This window comes from Microcebus murinus, chromosome 8, assembly GCF_040939455.1.
Source record: "Microcebus murinus isolate Inina chromosome 8, M.murinus_Inina_mat1.0, whole genome shotgun sequence".
NCBI classification, from domain to species: domain Eukaryota; kingdom Metazoa; phylum Chordata; class Mammalia; order Primates; family Cheirogaleidae; genus Microcebus; species Microcebus murinus.
The window spans coordinates 39913777-39935482 of record NC_134111.1 but is presented as its reverse complement, the minus strand read 5'-3'; the positions used below and the strand labels follow the sequence as shown (position 1 = coordinate 39935482).

The 21706-nt window shown below is 36.3% G+C and overlaps 1 protein-coding gene across 1 annotated transcript in view; it reads left to right on the top strand.

Annotated features, from left to right (window-relative positions):
- LY75 (lymphocyte antigen 75) overlaps window positions 1–21706 on the top strand; it is a 99883-nt gene that overhangs the window by 70245 nt on the left and 7932 nt on the right. The window contains exons 25-31 of the mRNA XM_012745224.2: window positions 875–1101; window positions 5605–5770; window positions 7379–7546; window positions 8752–8868; window positions 13124–13315; window positions 15738–15964; window positions 17530–17698. Of these exons, the coding sequence (XP_012600678.2) occupies window positions 875–1101; window positions 5605–5770; window positions 7379–7546; window positions 8752–8868; window positions 13124–13315; window positions 15738–15964; window positions 17530–17698 (1266 nt within the window). The remainder of the gene's footprint in view (window positions 1–874; window positions 1102–5604; window positions 5771–7378; window positions 7547–8751; window positions 8869–13123; window positions 13316–15737; window positions 15965–17529; window positions 17699–21706) is intronic.

The window sequence follows — 21706 nt, the reverse complement described above, 5'->3', positions numbered from 1 at the left end:
GCATTAAATATTGAGTCCAGTAACAGTATTCACCATTAACTTTAGCACTAAAAAAAGACAGATATGAAGAATTATAAATAGATCACTATCTATGCCTTTCTATAGTCCAAATAAAATTAAAATGTGTACTTAAAAGAAGGAATCATCTATATTTTGAAAAAGATATTTTTAAAAGGCATTACATTGTTTTTCATTGAACACGATGAGTCCTTAACAAATGGTTAAGAAATAATTTTTGTCATGTAATGAGAACATTAAGCAGATATTTCATGTACTTCAGCAGAAATTTTTTGCTAAATTAAACTTTACGCATTTGTTCTACACTTTTTAGTAACTTCCTTATTTAAAGAAGTACCATAAAGCAATAATTCAAATATATACTTTTTTTTTTAGCCAGTCAAATTTAGCAGTAGGGGTTTGTAACAAATATATCGTCTTGTGGAGTATATTTGTGGGTAGTTTCTTACATTTTTTTCAAGGTAGCTCTCCTAGATGAAAACTTTGTTAAGGGGACACTTAATACCTTTCTTTTCTTGTTGAAGCAGTTCAAACAAAAGAGGTATTTGGCACCAACATGAAATGGTCATCTTATTACACATTACGTTTATATACAGCTTTTCTCCTTTCTAAGTCAGATAAAATAAACAATTGTGTTCTGATTTTAGAAAATAAGCATCGTGGCTCATGCATTTTACCTAAGGTATACAGCAGAACATAGCTCATTCTCCCACCCCAAATCTAAAATAAATAAATAAATGGGTAAATAATATCTGAAGTAGAGTAGTATGGGGGGAAATTTGAAAAAGTGTCCCATGACTTGTAGAGTGAGGGGAGAGGTTTGTTGTTGCTGTTACTTGTTTTCTTTTATACACAGAAATTAAAGGCGGAGAGACCTTGCAGAATACTTCAGACACTGTAAAGTATCTAAATAACCTGTACAAAATAATCCCGAAGTCTCTGACCTGGCATGCCGCTCAAAAGGAGTGTCTGAAAAATAACATGCACCTGGTGAGCATCACGGACCCTTACCACCAGGCCTTCCTCACCGTGCAGGCCGTCCTCCACAACGCCTCCTTGTGGATCGGACTCTCCAGTCAGGACGTAAGTTTCCAGTTGCGATTGCCAGGACTAGGCAATGGGATGCGATGTTTTCTGTTGTGCTTGGCATCTCATACTACACTAAAAGAAACTGGATATCGTAAAATCTTATACCAGTAAATTGCATGGACTACGTGGCTTTTCATGGCAATTGTCTTGCCACTATTGAAAGATCTAGTGTGTTATTGTTTAGCTGAGGAAAAGGCTCTAGTGGACGTGTATAGTTGAGCACATCTCTTTATTTATTCTAATCAAAGACTGAGCTAAAATCGGGAACTGCCATCTCTTTAGCCAAAGAAAAGATGAGAAGAAAGGAAGAATTTAAACATCAGATGGCGCTGGGCATGGGAAACACCGTGGATGGTGTTGAAGTGTCCTTTCCATCCCTTTCGAAATCAGTAGAGTTGGAGGATCGCTGGAGCTGAGGAGTTCAAATCCAGCCTGGGGAACATAGCAAGATTCTGTCTCTACTAAAAAAAAAAAAAAAAAAAAATCAGCAGATTTTTTAAATTAAGCTACTTTAAAAAGGGATTAGAATAGTGTTTCACCCCATCTCAAGTGCTGATCCTGCATAGATGTCTAGGGTAATTCTCTTTCATTTCATAGCCCAACAAAGAATGCTCGTCTCCAATTATCCCAATACTAACCTATGTACATGTTACACAAACAGGGATAGTCATATAGGTGGAGCTTTGGGCTGTAATTCAATAGGGGATTTTTTAAAAATATAAAGGTGTTGTATTCCTGTTGGCATTGTAGGCTATTTTTGCCTCTTTTCTTGGCCATGGTATACCCCAGCATACCAAGATGGGTCTAAGGCTGCATGAAGAAAATGTGACTGAAGACAATTGAGTCTTAGCACAAACTCAAAATTGACCTGGAGGATGAATGAATAAGCCAGAATTGTTACCAAAAGCTCAATTAAAAGTAGCATTTAAAAATGGCTTTCAGAATAGTTTCTCTGAGCCTCTGGGTATTTTAAAATTTACCCTCAATCAATCAGCCAGGTGATTAGGGAGCTGCTTACCCAGACCTCACTGCATCAATTCTTTCATAGCATGGCTTTTGCTTGCTTTCTCTTCTCTGAAACCCAACTTGTCTATTGTAAAGGTAGTAATAAGTTATTACATTTCCCAGTTTCAATCACCTTAAGTCTTTTGAAACAAAAGCAATATTGTCACTGTAGAAAATTTGTAAAGTGTAGTAAATTAAAAGAAGAAAATTAGGCCAAGAACAGTGGCTCATGCCTGTAATCCAAGCACTTTGGGAGCCAAGGTGGGAGGATTGTTTGAGCCCAGGAGTTCAAGACCAGCCTGAGCAACATAGTGAGACCCAACTCTACAGAAAAATAGAAAAGTTAGCCAGGTATGGTGGTGGCGCATGCCTGTAGTCTCAGCCACTCGGGAGGCTAAGGCAGAAGGATCACTTGAGCCCAGGAGTCTGAGGTTGCTGTGAGCTATGATGACACCACTGCACTCTATTTAGCCTAGTGACAGAGTGAGAGTCTGTCTCCAAAAAAAAAAAAAAAGAAGAAGAAGAAAATTAAAGTTGCCTGTAATCCCAGTACCTAAAGATAATGTGGTTGAATATTTTTGTATGTGTCTTTCAAGTTATTCTTATATGTACACATATTTATTTTTAAGACAATTGGGGTCAGACTGTCTTTATAATATTTTTCCCCTCCAGAATGATTTTTATCTTATTTCTTATCCTATCTACCTGTAGTTTTGTTTGTGTTTTTTTTCCTTCCACCCTTAATTTTAACATAGTCAGTGCTGCTATTCATTATGCATCTTCACAAGCTGCTTTAATTTTTTGGAACATGCTAGGAGATTAACAAATAACAATTTATGTTGAAAGCCATGAGAAGGTATTAAAAGATTTTAAACAAAATAGCAACAATATAAGATTTTACTTAAGTAACATGACACTGGGTGGAGGGTAGAGGCAGTCTGGAGAGAGGAAGACCAGTCATTTTTTTTTTTTTTTTTTTTTTTTTGAGACAGAATCTCACTTTGTTGCCCAGGCTAGAGTGAGTGCCGTGGCGTCAGCCTCGCTCACAGCAACCTCAAACTCCTGGGCTCAAGCAATCCTGCTGCCTCAGCCTCCCGAGTAGCTGGGACTACAGGCATGCGCCACCATGCCCCGCTAATTTTTTCTATATATATTAGTTGGCCAATTAATTTCTTTCTATTTATAGTAGAGACAGGGTCTCGCTCTTGTTCAGGTTGGTTTCCAACTGCTGAGCTCAAACGATCTGCCCACCTCGGCCTCCCAGAGAGCTAGGATTACAGGCATGAGCCACCGTGCCTGGCCCATTTTTGTATAAATCAGTGCAGAAAAAGATGTTGGCCTAAGGCGTGTTTAGTGTCTGAGGTGCAGCAGCTCTGGGTTATACAAAGTACAGAGCATGGCCATGGCAGGGGTCACGCAAGTACATAGAAGTAAAAATACATGGAATGAGAGGAAGTCAAGAAGGCTTGAAACTGGTTTGTCACCCACTGAACCCAGACATCCCTACGTCAATGGTAGGGCCGGGGGACAGAGCAGGACTCGGCATCTCCTTAGTGAAAGTCGGGGCCAGCAAGAGGGCAAGTCCTCAGTGAAGGTCCGAGAGAGGAGAGGATTCTGCAAGTTTGCAGTGATAAGAAGGGCTTTAACCTCAAAGGAAGTGACTTGAAGGAGATAAAAATACCCACTACCACTTTCTCCTAGCCCTGTGGTATCTGAGAATGGAAGAAGAAACAGCCTTCCCTTGTGGGTGCTGAGGTTATTCCCTTGGAAAAGCCATATTTAAATTAAGATCAATTAAGGTCAAGAATTTAGTAAAGAGATACTTATAGTCTTAATAAAGAGATTGCATATTCAGTAAAGAGATAGAAGGTGCGGGATTATTTATCTAGGATGGAAAGTCTGAAGGCCCAGGGCCAGGGGCCAGGGGAGCACAGCAAAGGAGAGGAAGAACAGGGCAGTACAGGCAAGAGTGCAGGCACAAGTGTGGTTAAAAGGCCACATTTGAGGCCATGGTAGCTTAGGGACGAACTGGCCCAAGGTTACAGCTAGAACTCTCTTCTCTAACAGCTCTGAATGAGGCAGCTGGTGGTATTGAGACTTGACTGTATTTGCCATTTATGGTTCGCTAAGGAGACTTGTGTGGGGCCTTTGCTCAATATTCCAAATAAACTAGTGGTGCAAATTGCTTTGGGCCTTGGGAAAGCTTAGCTCAGTGGATCTGCTGGGCCAGCGTTGGTATGGAAGGCCTGGTGCTCTGGCAGCACCATGGGGAAGCTCAGACAGACCTGTCGCCCACAATCCATCCCCTGTACCCAGGTGGGTGGTCAGGCCCTCGTCAGGATGTAAAGATAGATGTGCACAGGCCTCTAGCACACAACAGGATATGGTGAATGAAGTAGTTTCTCCCCAAAGTCAAGTGTGAAAACAGAGGTGTGAGATCCATAAGGCCTGAGGAGCTAAAAGGAAAGGAACTAGCATTGATGTAGTGGTGTGTGCCGGCTAGCCACTAGGTTACATGTTTTACCCATTATCCCATTAATTCCAGCCCTATGAAGTCAAGTCCCATACTCGTTTAATAGATAAGGGGATGGAAATTTGTAGAGGTAGGCTCAGAAATCAAAAGCTAGTGAGTGACCGAAGCAGGATTCAAAACCAGGTATGTTTGTCTCCAAAGCCCATGTTCTTTCTACTTCTCCATCTCATCTCTGATTTAATCAGTGCTCATGGTGGTCCTTGCTTCAATTTAGTTTTCTGAGTTCCAACCACCAACAGTTGCAATTATGTATGGCAGGATAGCATAACAGTTAGGACATAGACTATAGGAGCTGGCAGCCTGGATTAGAGTCCTAGCACTGTGGTTTATATTCTGTGTGACTTACACAAGTTACATACCTTTAGCTTCCTGTCCTGTAAAGTGGAGATAATTATAGTACCTCTCTCACATGGTTGTTACGAGGATTAAATAAGTCAGTATTCCTAAAGCACTTAGGACAATGCTTGGCACATAGTAAATGCTATGTGTGTGTTCAATATAAAATAAAACTAAAAGTCTAATGACCATTAGGATCAAAACAATACAAAGTGATGGCATGAATATTATCACTTGAAATGTATTTTTTTTAATTTATAATTTTTTTCTTTAATTATAAATTGACCTTAGCCTATTATAACATTTTTACTTTATAAACTTTTAATTTTTTTCCTTTTATTTCATCATATTATGGAGGTACAAATATTACTAGGGTTACAAACATTGCCCCTGCCCCCCCTCCCTCGCCCCATGTGTCCAATCCCCGGGTGGTGTGCACCACACACGCTATGTAAGCATACACCCCTTTCCTCCTCCCCCCTCCCGCCTGCCCACCACCTGATAAAAAGTTGTTTGTTTGTTTTTTTCCTGTTTTGTTTGCTTGGGTTTTTTTTTTGTTTTTTTTTTTGTTTTTTTTTTTTTTGACATTTTGGTTACATGAAATGTATTTCTGATCTTTACAGGATGAACTCAACTTTGGTTGGTCAGATGGGAAACGTCTACATTTTAGTCGCTGGGCTGAAGATAATGAGCAGCTTGAAGACTGTGTGGTGTTAGACACTGATGGATTCTGGAAAACAGCCGATTGCAATGATGATCAACCAGGCGCTATATGCTACTATCCAGGAAGTATGTGAATTTTAAATATTTTAAATCTTAAATTATTACCATCAATCTCATGAGTAGCAAAATTTCCAGCAGGCAGTTTTGTAAAATCTGGTTTTAGATTTGCGGATAAATTATAATCATGTCCTTTTTACCACAGATTTGTTATATTTATATAACAAATTGTTATATAATTTTATTGTTATATTGTTATAGAATTCTATTGTTATAGAAAACTTTTATTTGTGAGGATTCTGTCATAATTTTTAACATCACAACTATCATTATTTCTTTGAGCCATTGTTAAGATTTATTCGGTGGCAAGTAACAGCAACCAGCTCAAGCTTGCTTAAGACAAAGTGAAATTTAGAACCCACAAAATGGAAATTGAGCTGAGCCTCTCGGGAATGGGAGTCAGGAACCCAGAGATACTCTCTTCCACCCTTCTGTGGATCTGCACTTTTCTTTTAATATGCTTCAGCCTCTCTCTGCATGTAGTGGAACATGGCGGCTCTGCAGCTTTCAGTTACAATTGTAAGAGATTAGTTGACAATTTCAAAATTCTACTTTCAAATCCTTAGAATCTGATGAACTTAGCCTGAGTTAGGTATGCAATCTCTAGCCCATTTGGAGGTAAATGGTTCTACAACTGTCAGAGGACCACATCTTTGGGTTTGTGGTAGAAAGAAGACATTACTTCACAGACAAAGGGATTTGTTGTGAGCTAGGAGAAATACTGAATGGTCCCTACCTAAGATTAAGCCAGTTTGATTTATTTTGAGTAGAGCATATCTATATTTACATCTTTTTGAATGTATGGCCTTTTCTTAAAATGAAAAACATAATCAGCTTTTCTAGATGCCAGATTTTAAGCAATATTTCTATTTGATTTGGTTAAAGCAATAACTTATTTAGAACATCAAGTATTTTGTTAAAATGTTCCTATACAATTAGAGCTGTCAGTCAGCAGAAACTTGAAAATGAATTCTCAAAGTTATAGTTAGGTGCCTATTTTTTTATTTTTTCCAGCATATTAGGGGGGTACAAATGTTAAGGTTATGTATATTTCCCTTGCCTCCCCTCTCCTCTGGAGTCAAAGCTTCAAACGTGTCCATACCCCAGTTGGTGCACATCATACTCATAATGTATGTATATACCCATTTCCTCCCCCCTCCACCTGCCCGACACCCAATAGATGTTATTCCTATATGCCCATTTATATGTGGAGAGACAGGAACACTCCTACATTGCTGGTGCGACTGCAAACTTGGTGCCTAATATTAATATTAATTTGTCTAAAATGAATATGTTCATATAATTTCTCTTGAGGTGGCCCCTTGTGCTTGACATATGGTAATGCAGGAAGAATGAAACTGCACTTAACACAATAACACCTCATTTTTTACATTCTTCCACTCCACAGCAGGGGTAAGAAAATGGTGTCACGTAACCTCCTTCTTACAGAAAGCTGTCTTTCTGTACACTGCATTTGAGTATAACCAGAGAACAGGTTTCACCAGGCTATTAGTTCTTGGCTTCCTGATATTTCCTTCAAAACAAGTTTAATGACTATGACCAGGATTTAACATTCGTATCTGAAATTTGAATTCTTATCATCAACTCTTTTTCTAGATGAGACTGAAAAAGAGGTCAAACCAGTTGACAGTATTAAATGTCCATCTTCTGTTCTAAATACTCCATGGATACCATTTCAGAACTGTTGCTATAATTTCATGATAACAAAGAATACACATGTAGCAACAACACAGGATGAAGTTCATTCTGAATGCCAGAAACTAAGTAAGTATTATACTATCATTATATATTTTTAAAATCTCGCCTGTATTATAAATATTTCTAATTACCACTAGTAACTAGATCTCAAAAATATTCATCTTCTAATTTCTACATTATCAATAACAAAGTCTTAAAATTTGTGTTTAGTTAAAATGGAAAGCATAGGTTTAACCTCTTTACTCACTTATTTGAGAACTAGTCTGTCTTTGTGTGTGTTAAAAAAAGATGGGTTCTCCTTCAAACGGAAAAGAAATGACACAAGAGAGCAGAGAACTGGATGTTAAATCAAGCTAGGTTGTGTGTAAGTGAAAATAGACTAGTCTGAGTGGTTGAAAGCTTAGATGTGCCACAAAAAAGCAGCTATGGGTAAAGAAATACACATTTCACATGTTCAGCTCTCAAGACTCTTCAGATAATTCCTGTGAGATCCACTGAGGATTCTGAACAATGGAACCGATGGAACTATGAACTTTGTGAAAAGATCCTGTGGAAAATATCAAACTGGTATTTCCCGAAGTCTGTTCTGTATAATGCCGATCTTGGGAGATGCTCTGGGGAAAGACATCCTCAGAAAAAGAATAAGTTGATAAAATATAAGGTTGAGAAACACTAGATACCATCGCTTTCATTGGGCATTATCAAATGTATTAATACATTAGCATGCACTTTAAGGAAAACTGGCATAAATTAACAACTTTTAACTTTGTTTAAACCAATGTCTGCAAACTTTGTATCTATGTAGACCTTTTCTGAGGGACCCCCTTGTTAATTTCCTGAGGAACACACTTTGGGAAATATTAACGTTTTTTTTAACCCTGATATTATAGTGATCTCTGAGGAAAAGGAAGATCTGGCTTATAGCCACTCAGGAGGTTTTATTCCTTATACAATAACCTTTGACAGAATAGCATCAATATGGGTGGATTTGTGAAGGGGGGAAGTGAAGTGAATCAGTATTTTAAATTCTCTACTCAGCTACCAGTTTTCCACCATACTATAAGACCAAATTCAACATCAAAATGTTTGAAACCTTCTTAACCCATTCATTTTAGTATAAGGTAGTTTTAATTTACATGTCTTTCTAATTTTCCAATATTGTTTAAGTTTTAGAGTACATTAAGTTAGGAAATAGAATTTTCTAAATCTATAAAATAAAGTAAAATGTTCTGGGTAATTATTTAAATTATTGGTCATTTTTTATTTAACAGATCCAAAATCACATATTCTGAGTATTCGAAATGAAAATGAGAATAACTTTGTTCTTGAGCAACTTCTATACTTCAATTATATGGCTTCATGGGTCATGTTAGGAATAACTTATGAAAGTAAGTTATAAATCTATTAATTTTCTCTATTTGTATTCATTCTTCATTATAACCTATTTATCAAGCTATAAAAGTATAGTTCTTCAAAGTACATATTTATTAATATATAAAAGTATAATTATATACTTAATATAATTTATGTAAATACCAAGACAGTTTTTGTGCCTCTGCTGTGCTACTAATATACCTTTACTTGTAAGTTTAGAGTTAAATGGTAGAAAATAATTTCCTTGCTTCACTCTTCCTTCTAGCAACTCAAGACTAACTAAAACTGATCAGACTCCCATATAAATCTCTAATATTTATGTCTCTACTAACTATGTGGGATGAGTAAGAACAGAATAATTCTTCTATTAATGTTGCACCTTTGGTTTTATAGCATTGGCTTGAGGTATACATATGGTAAGCATTAGAAAAATGAAACACATGGTCTGATAATGGGATAGAATATTAAAATTTAGACTACATGGCACAAATCCAAAATGTAATTAATATGAAATTTTTAAAAACATAGAGTCCAATGTAGTGGAAACAAGACCAAGTTAGAAGACCAAGTCCTCGGAGAGGACCTGAAAATCATAGAGGTTTTGGATTTAGGAAAATGTGTTGTTGGCATAAAGCATGGAAAGCATACATTTGCCCTAAAAAGGGTTTTATAAGGGGCACACAATGATGACAGCCAGAGATGAAATAGCAAAAGAAGATAAATTACTCAAATCTGACCATTTTATTAATAAAAATAGGCTTCTCCTTTGCTACCTAACCTACTTCTTACTATTGCCAAGGTTTTCTTGAATGTTTATGGTTTGCAGATGAGTTAACCAAAATTAAACTATCAAGCAATAGATAAGTCTTGGATTGCCAGTTGAGGATAAGTCCATCACCATTGGACTTAAATGGCCCAAGTCTTTGGGCCATTGACACTTGAGTATGACACTTGAGTATCCTTAAATTTAGGAGTGGGGAAGACAATGGAGAGAAACTAGGAGGAAAGTTCCCAGGCTTTACCTGAAAGTCACTGAAGAAACAGTGGTCTTGTATTGAGCAGTAGGGACCATACCCAGTATATAGGGATTTGAATTGTACCCTCTGATGTACTTTGTAGTTATAGTATCAGAAATGACTGAAAATATATTCTATATTCTAAAAAAGTATTTTCAGATATGAAGACTTTCTTTTAATTGTCTTCTTTTATAAAATGTATAATCAGTAACAAAATTTCTATAAAATGTATAGACATAGGAGAAACACATAGAAAGATATTGCAAGCAAATAGCAATTTGGTTTAAATCTAATTCTTACTGACTCAATTTACATCCATAAGTCAGTGTTTTTAGCTATTTCAATATACTTACAGAATATTTAATTGTATATAGCACCTATACAAAGGATTTTATTTTTTAAAACATTCTTGACTTTTTAACAGTAGGACCATGAATATAAATTACTAAGAGAAACCACAATATGTCAAATAAGAGATATTTCAAGCTAAGTGAAAAAGTGATCCTTTCTTATAGCAACTTTAGAAAGTTACCATTGCACATTGTATTGATCAGAAAATCAATAACTTTGCAATTTGGGAGAGGGAAAGAGACATGGGAGACATGCAGTGATACAAAGCAGCAAGCAAGAGCCAAATATATGCACGGTATTTATAGTGGGTTATTGCTGCACTCAAATGTTTAGGTCTGTTGCTTTGGGAGATGGTAATCAGGTATGTGTAGGTAATGATGGCATCACTCTTTATACCAATTTATAATTTTGATAGGACTAGCAACTTTTTTTTTCAAAAGCTTCATTGAGACATTTTCCCATATACCATTCAATGCAGCCATTTGAAGTGTATAATTTAATGATTTTTAGTGTAGTCACAGAGTTTTGCAACCATCACTACCCTAAAAAGAAATGCAATACCCCTGTAGCATTCCCTCCCCATTTGTAACCACTGATCTACTTTCTGTCTCTATAGATTGTCTATTCTAGACATTTCGTATAAATGGAATCATACGAAATGTGATTTTTCTCTTTTTTTTTGGTGACTGGCTGCTTCTACTTAGCTTAAAGTTTCAAAATTCACCCTTATTGCAGCATGTATCAGTACATTATTTTCTATTTATGGCTGAATAATATTCTATTCTACAAATATACCACATTTTATTTATCTATTTATCAGTTGATGGACATTTAGGTTGTTTTTGCCTTTTTGGTTATTTTGAATAATGCTCCTCTCCTCTGAATATTTATGTATAAGTTTTTATATGGACATGTTTTCATGTCTCTTGGGTATACACCCATGATCAGAATTGCTGGCTTTTTTGTTTAACCCTTCAAAGAACTACCAGACTGTTTTCCAAAGCAGCTACCATTTTCTATTCCCAAAAGCAGTGTTCGAAAGTTCAAATTTCTTCATATCTATGCCAACATTTGTTTTTAATCTGTCTTTTTGATTATAGCTATTCCACTGGGTATGAAGTGATAGCTTATTGAGGTTGTTATTGCATTTCCCTGATAGTTAATAATGTTAAACATCTTTTCATGTGCTTATTGGACATTTGTATATCACCTTTGGAGAAATCTCTATTCATATCTTTTGTTCATTTTAAAATTGAGTTATCTTTTTAAATTGTTGTTTATATATTGTGTATCTACATCCCTTGTCAAATAAATTGTTTGCAAATATTTTCTCCCATCACTTTCTTAATCACACAAAAGTTTTAGTTTTGATGAAGTCCAATTTATCTATTTTTTTCTTTTGCCACTTGTGTATATCTAAGAAGGCTTTACTTACCACAGAGTCATGAAGACTTAATCCTATGTTTTCTTCAAAAGGTTTTATTGTTTTGGCTCTTACATTTGGGCGTGTGATCTATTTTGAGTTAATTTTTGTATAATGAAAGTAGGGGGTCCAACTTCATTTTTTTTTTTTTTTTGCATGTGGATGTCTAGTTATCCAGTACCATTTGTTTAACAGACTATTCTTTTTTTTTAACAGAGAAAGATGAACATTTTATAATGCTAAAGCATTTACTTAGTTAAAAAGTTACAAGGTTTTATAAGTGTAAACCAAAACTGACACAAACAATGGGAAAATAAACCAATAAGTATAGTGAGATACCTAATCCAATGCTCTCAGTAACTCATGAACAAGGACATCAAAATCAGTAAGAAAAACAAAGAAAGTTTTTTAGAACACAATTAATAAACTTGACTTAGTGATGAAGCTATTCCACTCCTTAAACTTCAGAATATACATTATTTTCTAGCACAAACTGAAAATTTGCAAAAATTTGTTCTGAATTCAGAACCATATGTTCTGCTATACAGCAAATCTTAATAAAATTTCAATCCGGGAAATCACACACATTATCTCTTCTGACTGAAAATCAATTAAACTAAAAATTAATGACAACTAGAAAACCCATATGGTGGGATATTGAGTAAGGCACTTCTAAATAACTCATAGGTCAAGTAAGAAATCACAATTTCAAATCAGAATATTTTTAATTGCCTGAAAGATAAGGAAAGTAAGAAGTATGCCATGTTTTAATGTCTTAATTGGCTGGTAGTTATATCAATGTTTTCTTTGTGCCAAACCATTGAGTGTTTGTTTTGTGTGATTTTCTGTAACTGGAAGAATATATTTTGACAATAAAATGTTAAAGAAAAATATGTCACTCTGATACTTTGGCCAAAGAAAATAGGACGAGATAATTCAAAACATCCACAAAAAAAAAAATGATGGCACCAGATGGTGAAGAAACAGAGTATTATGAAAATTATATATTTTTTTATGTTTTATAATCTTGCCTAAGCTAAAAGGATATTTACTTTATGTTCTAGTTTTTTGAAAATTATGGAAAACATCTCTTTATGTCACAAATACATACACATAAGATAGCCAGTTGTTAGACCACAGACTCTGGGACCTAAATTCACATTCCATTGCAATTAAACAGATATGCAAGAGGAATGGCTATTTGCTGAAAAAATAGCAGTGTTGTTATTGAAGGATGGTGGGATTATAGGTAAATTTTCATTTTTATATTTATAATATATATATTTTCCAAATTAGAAATAAGCATGATTTACTGTTATAATCAGAAAATATTTTAAAGGGTTATACGCAATCATACAACATTTTAATAGATGGGGAAAGGAAAAAGAAAATTAGTTGAGTTTGAAATATGAACCTTACAACTATAATTCAAGTCTTAATTTAATCTCTAATCATAGGGAAAAAATATTTTTTCTCTAGATAATTCTCTTATGTGGTTTGATAAGACCACGTTGTCATATACACACTGGAGAGAAGGAAGACCAACCATAAATGGCAAGTTTTGGGTTGGTTTGAGTACTGATGGATTCTGGGACATTCAAACCTTTAATGTTATTGAAGAAACATTTTATTTTCACCAGCACACCATTCTTGCTTGTAAAATTGAAATGGGTAAGTATGCTAACGTAGAGTTCTAACTCCAGGGAAAGAGAATATAAGGCCATTAGTCCCGCTAGGGGAATCATGCAATCATGATTTTTTAATGCTTCCTCTGCATTCGGTCCTACATGAGGCGCTACAGAGGTCATGGAGGAAGGAAGACACGGAATCTGGTGTTATGGTCTTGACCTCAAGGAGCAAAATGTAGGTGGAAAGATAGCATTAAATACTTTATAATTATTTGATGCAGGTTAGTCTTAGATTATTTGGCACAGACTTCAATTTGTTGGGAAGTCAAATGAAAACAGGAATAATGAAAACAAGGAATGCCTTCAGGAAGAGCTGGAACTCTTTTGGGCCCTGAAAGATAGATAGGATTTTTATAGAGATGGGAGGAGGAAGGAAGGGGGAAAAAAAGAATTTTTATAAATAAGAAAGTATGTTTGGGTAGAGTTTTGACATCCGAGGCAAAATGAATGTCTCTCATCCTTGCCTAATCCTTAAATGAATCTGTTTTAAAATGCATGTTAGTTTAAAATTTTTCACAGCTTAAGTGTTACTACTACCACTTTGCTCTAAGTCCTCTGCTAACACAAAGCCTATCCTGGTAGCATCCTGGCCATTCGCCTCCCTTCAGAGTGCTGCAGAATAACTTCCTGAAGGCTGTTGCCATCAGCAATCTCCAAGAAATCCTGTTTTCAATTACTTTGAGTCCATGTAATCTTTTGAGACTTTAGAAACAAGTCTCCATCCCTAGCTTCTAGGCCTTCTCCCATCCCCAATGTGTTCCCCATTTTTCCTCATTCTTGCTCAGTAAGCATCTTTTTCTCAGGCAGGCTGATCTCTCAATTGTACCATGTACGGTGTCTGCCCATGCTCATATTTGTACCTTTATTTATGTTTTTTTTCCTGTCAAGAAGATTTCCACCTTCTCTCTTTCTCTCTTTTTTTAATTTCTTTTATAAACTTTTCATTTTAGAATAGCTTTAGATTTTTTTTTAAAAAGTTGCAAAGATAGTACAGAGAGTTCCCATACATCCCACAGTTTTTCCTGTTGTTGCATCTTACAATAGTATGGTACATTTGTCACAACTGATAAACCAATATTGATACATTGTTATTATTAACTAAAGTCCACACATTATTCACATTTCCTTAGTTTTTATTTGACGTACTTTTTTATCTTTAGGATCTCATCCAGGACACCCCATTACATTCAGTCATCGTGTCTCCTTGTGCTTCTCCTGGCTGTGACAGTTTTTCAGATTTGTCTTGTTTTTGATGATTTGGACAGTTTTGAGGTGCACCGGTCATGTATTTTGTACATTATCCCTCAGTTTGGGTCGGCTGGTGTTTGTTCATGATTAAACTGGGGTTATGAGGTTTTTTTGGGGGGGGAGGGGAAGACCACAGATGTAAAGTGGCGTTCTCATCACTTCATATGAACGTTACGTGACTGTCCACATGACTTACCACTGTTGACTTTAACCTTGACCACCTGGCTCAAGGAGTGTTTGTCAGGTTTCTCTACTGTAACGGTCCTCTTTTTCCCCCTTTCCATACTGTTCTCCTTGCAAAGAAGTCACTGTGCTCAGTCCATTTTTACGGGTTGGAGAGTTATTCCCCACCTTCTTGAGGAAGGGGGAGCTATCTGTATAATTATTTAGAATTCTTCAGTGCAGGGTATTTGTCTATATTCTCTCATTTTAAAATGTAATCAATCACTTATTTATACCCTCATCATTGTGGTTTTGTGGTTGTTGGTAGTTTGTTTTTAGTACTTCTTTACTTTCTACTTACCTTCTTTTTATTCTTATTTTCCACTAACACTCTAGTATGGGCTCAGAGATATTTATTTTATACTCTGGGTTATAATCTAACCTACTATATTATTTAATACTTTGCTCAAATTATTCCAGCTTCTGCCATTGGGAGCTCTTTCACTTGGTTCCTATGTGCCTTTGAAATGCCCTCATCATTGTGCTGCTGCTGCTGTTTGTTTTTAGCACTTCTTTACTTTCTGGTTCCCTTATTTCTTTTTAGTCTTAATTATATCTAACTGTTGAGACCTGGTTTATCAAGCAGGCTTCCTGACTCCCCTAATTCTGAAGAACCTCTAGTCAGTCTCACATATCCTAGTGGTTAATAGTTTTACCATCATTTCAGGTATTGTTTTTTTCTGTCTTCAACTAGTATGTGAGCCCCTTAAATGAAAGACTATGTTTCTGCCTTTTTTTAATCATCCAGACAACTATAATATTTAACAGCCTGTGATATGTGCTATAGCAATAAGAAAAATAAAATATGCATTTGACCTCCCTTATTAATAAGAAACCAGTTTTATTTAACTTTTGAAATGATTATATGTCATCTTATCCAAAATATATATTTTGAAATAATATAATCACCAACACTTTTAATTTAAATATTATAGTTGACTACAAAGAAGAATATAATACTACACTGCCACAGTTTATTCCATATGAAGATGGTGTTTATAATATTATTCAAAAAAAGGTAACATGGTATGAAGCATTAAGCACGTGTTCTCAAAGTGGAGGTTATTTGGCAAGCGTTCACAACCAAAATGGCCAGCTCTTTCTGGAAGATATTGTAAAACGTGATGGATTTCCACTTTGGGTTGGGCTCTCAAGTCATGACGTAAGTCTTGCTTTGTTTCCCAGAAACTTTTCAAATTTATTACTTTGAAGGTTGGAAATTTGAGCATAATATATTAATTCAGAGTACAGCATTATATTAAGTCCTAGGATTCAGTCTGCAAAGCATAGTGCTTTCTTACTTTTTACAACATAAAACAAATAAAAAACTTTATTTGTAGAATAGGGCAAATGGCCAGGCCATCCCAAGGGCTGAATAAATTAGTATAATATATCAACAATATTTCTGTAGCCAATTTGGGGAAGACTAATTGGAAATCTGATGAAAAGCATAGAATTAAAAAATCTGAGTTTCAATACTAGTGGCAGGTCTTCCATTAATGTGCTGGATGATCATGAGCAAGTTGTTTAACCTTTGCAACCTTATTTCCTCATCTATAAAATTGGGGCAATAATATTTTCATTGAGATTATAACACAAAAATTTATATAAGGTGCCACCTAAAATTCTTAATAAGGTTAGGACTAATAAATTTATACTTTCTTCCCACTTTTCACCTAGAAATTAGCACTACTTAAGATTAGTCTTCTGCTGATAAACACATTTTCTGTGCCACGATTTCAATCCTATTAATTGGTACATTTATGTACTTATAGTAATGTCTGTTAAAAAAAAATAGTCATCTTTTGAGATTAGAGATTAGTCCTAATTTAAATTATCTTTAGAACAAAGTGGGAACAATGAAAGAAAGCATGGCAAGGTTAAAGATTCAAGGAAAAATCAAAAGTAGTCTTCCCATTTTCTTTTTCTAGTCCCCACTGCCTGATGGACTCAGTAATGTGAAAAATGTAGCCAGAGACACAAACTGCAAAACTATTACTATAAAACATAGAAAGCGGCCGGGCGCTGTGGCTCACGCCTGTAATCCTAGCTCTTGGGAGGCCGAGGCGGGTGGATTGCTCAAGGTCAGGAGTTCAAAACCAGCCTGAGCAAGAGCGAGACCCCGTCTCTACTATAAATAGAAAGAAATTAATTGGCCAACTGATATATATATATAAAATTAGCCGGGCATGGTGGCGCATGCCTGTAGTCCCAGCTACTCGGGAGGCTGAGGCAGGAGGATCGCTTGAGCCCAGGAGTTTGAGGTTGCTGTGAGCTAGGCTGACGCCACGGCACTCACTCTAGCCTGGACAACAAAGTGAGACTCTGTCTCCAAAAAAAAAAAAAAAAAAAACATAGAAAGCAATATTCAGAACAATATGAAGGTTGGGATTATAAATTCGTAATTGTGACAAATGGAAGCCATTTGCATATCGTTTAAGTTCAAGCGTTATGCAAACTCATCCTTAAACAAACAAACAAAAAATCTAGAGACAGGGTATAGTAATGCTGTCTGTAAGTTTAAAGTCCTACTTAAACTGTGCCAGAGCAATGTCCCAAATCAATACATCTAAAGTAAATCTCTGATTTCACAAATAGGTTCAGACCTATAATACTTGTAAGCAAAGAATTAATACTGCATTACAGTGTTTCTTAAAGTATGTGTATTTGTGCTCTTTTTGAAGTCTTATATCTCGGTTCAGGTTATCTCTATTATTCTTAAAACAGGGAAGTGAATCAAGTTTTGAATGGTCTGATGGCAGTACATTTGACTACATCCCATGGAAAGGCCAAAAATCCCCTGGAAATTGTGTTACATTGGATCCAAAAGGAATTTGGAAACATGAAAAATGCAGTTCTGTTAAGGATGGTGCTATTTGTTACAAACCTTCAAAATGTAAGATTTGATTTCAAATAACCATATATTATTAAAATATGACATAATTTATGCACATAATTAAAGCTCAAAAATTTTTTTATTTTAATAAGGTTTATCCACACTATACAAATAATTTTGATACTTTGTAAATAGAAACAAATACAATATAGCCACTGGGAAAATTTTTTCCCAAAGAGTCTCATTCTATCATCAGGTAAATTTTGCTTTAGAATTTGTGAATTCTAATTTCATTTAGCAATGTGTTCCAAAGGCTGAGATGTTCTTTTAAAAAACATCTCATCAGGGGCTTGACTTGGGGTCACCTTTGGTAAAAACAGGGTAAACCTGGAGGAAGAACACAAAAACCCAGACATCCCAGGGCTGCAGAGACCTGCAGGACAGGCAGAGAGACGAGGTGGTGTTGGTCTCTGAAGCCTCTGGTTCTCAGTGCTCACCATGTCTGCTGCTCTGAAGACCCTTGAAGAGTAGATTCAGCATTTGGAATTGAACATGTTCAAGCAGAAGACAATGTGGAAACTTGGTCTAATAAAACAAGTAAATACAAGAAAGAGAATGACATAAAGAACGAGGAATAAAGACACAATCAAAGAACTGACTTCTCAGTTGCTTGGTACAGAAAATAAATGTAATTTTTTAGAAAAACAATTAGAATATCTGAGAAATATAATAAGGCATGCAGAATGGTGAGGACATCTGTCTTAGAGAAACAGACTTTACGAGATGAGGGAGAATGACAACATGACCAAACGTAAGTTCTGTCCTGTCCTGGATTGAACAGTGTCCCCCCAGAATTCTTGTCCACTCAGAACCTCAGAATGTGACTTTTTTAGAAATAGTCTTTGCATATGTAGTTAGTTGAGATGAGGTCATACTAGATTAGGGTGGGCCTTAAACCCAGTGAATGGTGTCCTCATAAAAGGGAGACAGATAAACAGAAGGAAGAAGGCCATGTGATGACAAAGGCAGAGATTGCAGTGATGGAGTTACAAGCCAAAGATTGCCAGCAACCACTGGAAGATAAGAGAGAGGCAGGAAAGAGATTCTCCCTCAGAGCCTCCAAAAGGAACCAACCCTAACATCACCTTCAGGTATGGCAGTTCCTCAAAAACTTATAAATATGATTACCCTATCATCCAGCACTTTGGATGTATACTCAAAAGATTTGAAAGCAGGGACTAATAATAGATAATTGTACAACATGTCATAGCAGCATAATTCATAATAGCCAAAAGATGGAAGCAATCCAAGTGTTCTATTGACAGAAGACTGGATAAGCAAAATATGGAGGAGATATATATATATGTGAATATTATTCAGCCTTAAAAAGGAAGGAAATTCTGACACGAGATATATATATGTGAATATTATTCAGCCTTAAAAAGGAAGGAAATTCTGACACATGCTATAACATGGATGAACCTTGAAGACAGTATGCTGAGTGAAATAAGCCAGTCACAAAAAGATAAATACTGTATGGTTCCATTTATATGAGGTAGTACCTAGAGTTGTCAAATTCATAGAGACAGAAAGTACAAATGGCAGTTACTAGGGCCTGGAAGGAGAGGATTCAACATTTGGAATTGTTTCAGGAGTATAGCGTTTAAATTTTGTGAGATGAAAAAGTTGTGGAGATAGATAGTAGTGATGGTTGCACAACAATCTGAATGTACTTAATGCTACTGAACTATATACTTAAAAATACCATGTTTCCCCAAAAATAAGACCTACCCATAAAATTAGCCCTAGCAGGATTTCTAAGCATTTGCACAATATAAGCCCTACCCCAAAAATAAGATCTAGTGATGGGCGTGGCTACGCAGCGGAACTGCACAACCCATGCATTTTGTCTCGGAGTGGTAAAGAAGACAAGAGCCCTTCTCATCTGCCCCATCGTGACAGCTACTATCCCAGAAGTGACCGGAAAGGTGTGGGCAGCCCCACCAACAAGGTTGGCTCCCCCTGTCAGGTCCCGGCCATCCTGTGCGTGCTGCAAGCTGAGGCTTTGAGGGGAAAGTCTCCTCAGTGAAGTGAGGAGCAGGACGCTCCGCTTTAGGTATTGTGTGTCCCCAGGTGGAAGAAGGAAAGCTGAGGCTGCCATTTTACTATGATGGTGTTCCAGAAGAAGATGACTTAACTGTATTTGAATAAATGTAGATTGTTGTACCGCACTTAAAAAAAATAACACATCCCCTGAAAATAAGCCCTAGGGTGTCTTCTTGAGGAAAACTAAATTTAAGACACTGTCTTATTTTCAGGGAAACATGGTAGTTAAGGTGGTAAATTTTGTGTTATGTGTATTTTACCATGATTAAAAAATTGGATCTTAGGCCGGGCGCGGTGGCTCACGCCTGTAATCCTAGCACTCTGGGAGGCCGAGGCGGGCGGATTGCTCAAGGTCAGGAGTTCAAAACCAGCCTGAGCGAGACCCCGTCTCTACCATAAAAATAGAAAGAAATTAATTGGCCAACTAATATATATAATATAAAAATCAGCCGGGCATGGTGGCTCATGCTTGTAGTCCCAGCTACGCGGGAGGCTGAGGCAGCAGGATCGCTTGAGCCCAGGAGTTTGAGGTTGCTGTGAGCTAGGCTGACACCACGGCACTCACTCTAGCCTAGGCAAGAAAGCGAGACTCTGTCTCAAAAAAAAAAAAAAAAAAAAAAAAGATTGGATCTTCTTGAACAGAAATATAACACTTTCCACAAGGTAGGCCCTTGCAGGAGAAAAAAAAATGTAAGAGTTAGAAGCAAAACTTCATGAAGAACAAGAAAGGGGGGCGGAAATGTATGCAACCTAACGTAGCCCAGTTGCAGGCTGTACTAGAAATAAACAGACTTTGAAAATGAGGACTTTTTCATTCTCAGTGCAACAATATTTTTTTTTTAAGTCAAACCATTTGGAAAAGTGAGTGAGTTCACGTCGACGATGGAACAGTCAGCAATATACCTTTGGCAAACTATTTTCATAAGGTAGTAAAAGCAAGAACTTGCTAGTAACATCTGCTTCCACGAGCAGCATTAATGATGAGTTGTCAGAGTTTTATAGACTTTATAGATGAATTTAGCAAATGAGTTTTGATCAGCAGCATCTGGGAAACTTATCCAGAAGTCCAACTGTTGAACTGAAGGAAGACTCAGCACTCAAACTAGTAGCATTAGTGGGAAGAAGGGAGGCAAAAGTCAATCAAATAACTAATTTCAAAAAAATCAAGCCTGGCTTCTAACAAAAGATAAAGAAAATAGAAGAAGGAATTAAGGGCCACCAAAAAGTCTCTTGGTGAAGAAGGAAATGGCAGTAGCCTTCTAGAAGCACACAGACCACAAATAACAAGGACGCTACCAAATGGGAAAAAAAGCAGGAAGAGCCTTCCGTTGCTGAAGGACATGCAGCCCATACCAAATACATTACAAAGCAATCGTTTGGTTTGGGATTACTGTCTGCACCTCACCAATAGGACATTGTTGACTGTTAACTTTCCAGTTCTCATATGCTCTTCTGTTGGAATTAATAGCAGGCAGTGAGAGGCACAAGCTTCATCACACAGGCTTCTTGTTACTTAGCACAATTAAAAATTAAACAATTTAATCGGAAATGGGCATTTTTAAGAGCTGAGAAGCCAACCTCTACCCTTTTTTTGAGAGAGAGATTTTGCTGTGCTGATATATTGTGCTTTGTAAAACAAATTACCAATTTTTTTATTAATACTTCTGCGTGTAATTTTAAAAAATAGTTCCTTATATGTCTGGGTAAAACTAGGTTTTTTCAAAATAAAAAGGAACCCAAGGAAAGAAAGAATTTTGATTATTATTTCAGAGTAATGCCTAGCCTGTCTTTGCTTCTTTTCCTACTCCATTTTTCTAGTTGTTTTTACTTTAGTCTGAGTCAGTCTTACGGGGCTAAGTGATTTCCTCTTCTATTGTCTAAGTTTTTAAATGGTATTCCAAAAAGCTAATTGGAATGTATACTTACAGCGTTTAGGCGGTGGCTTTCTCTGGCATGTGTGTT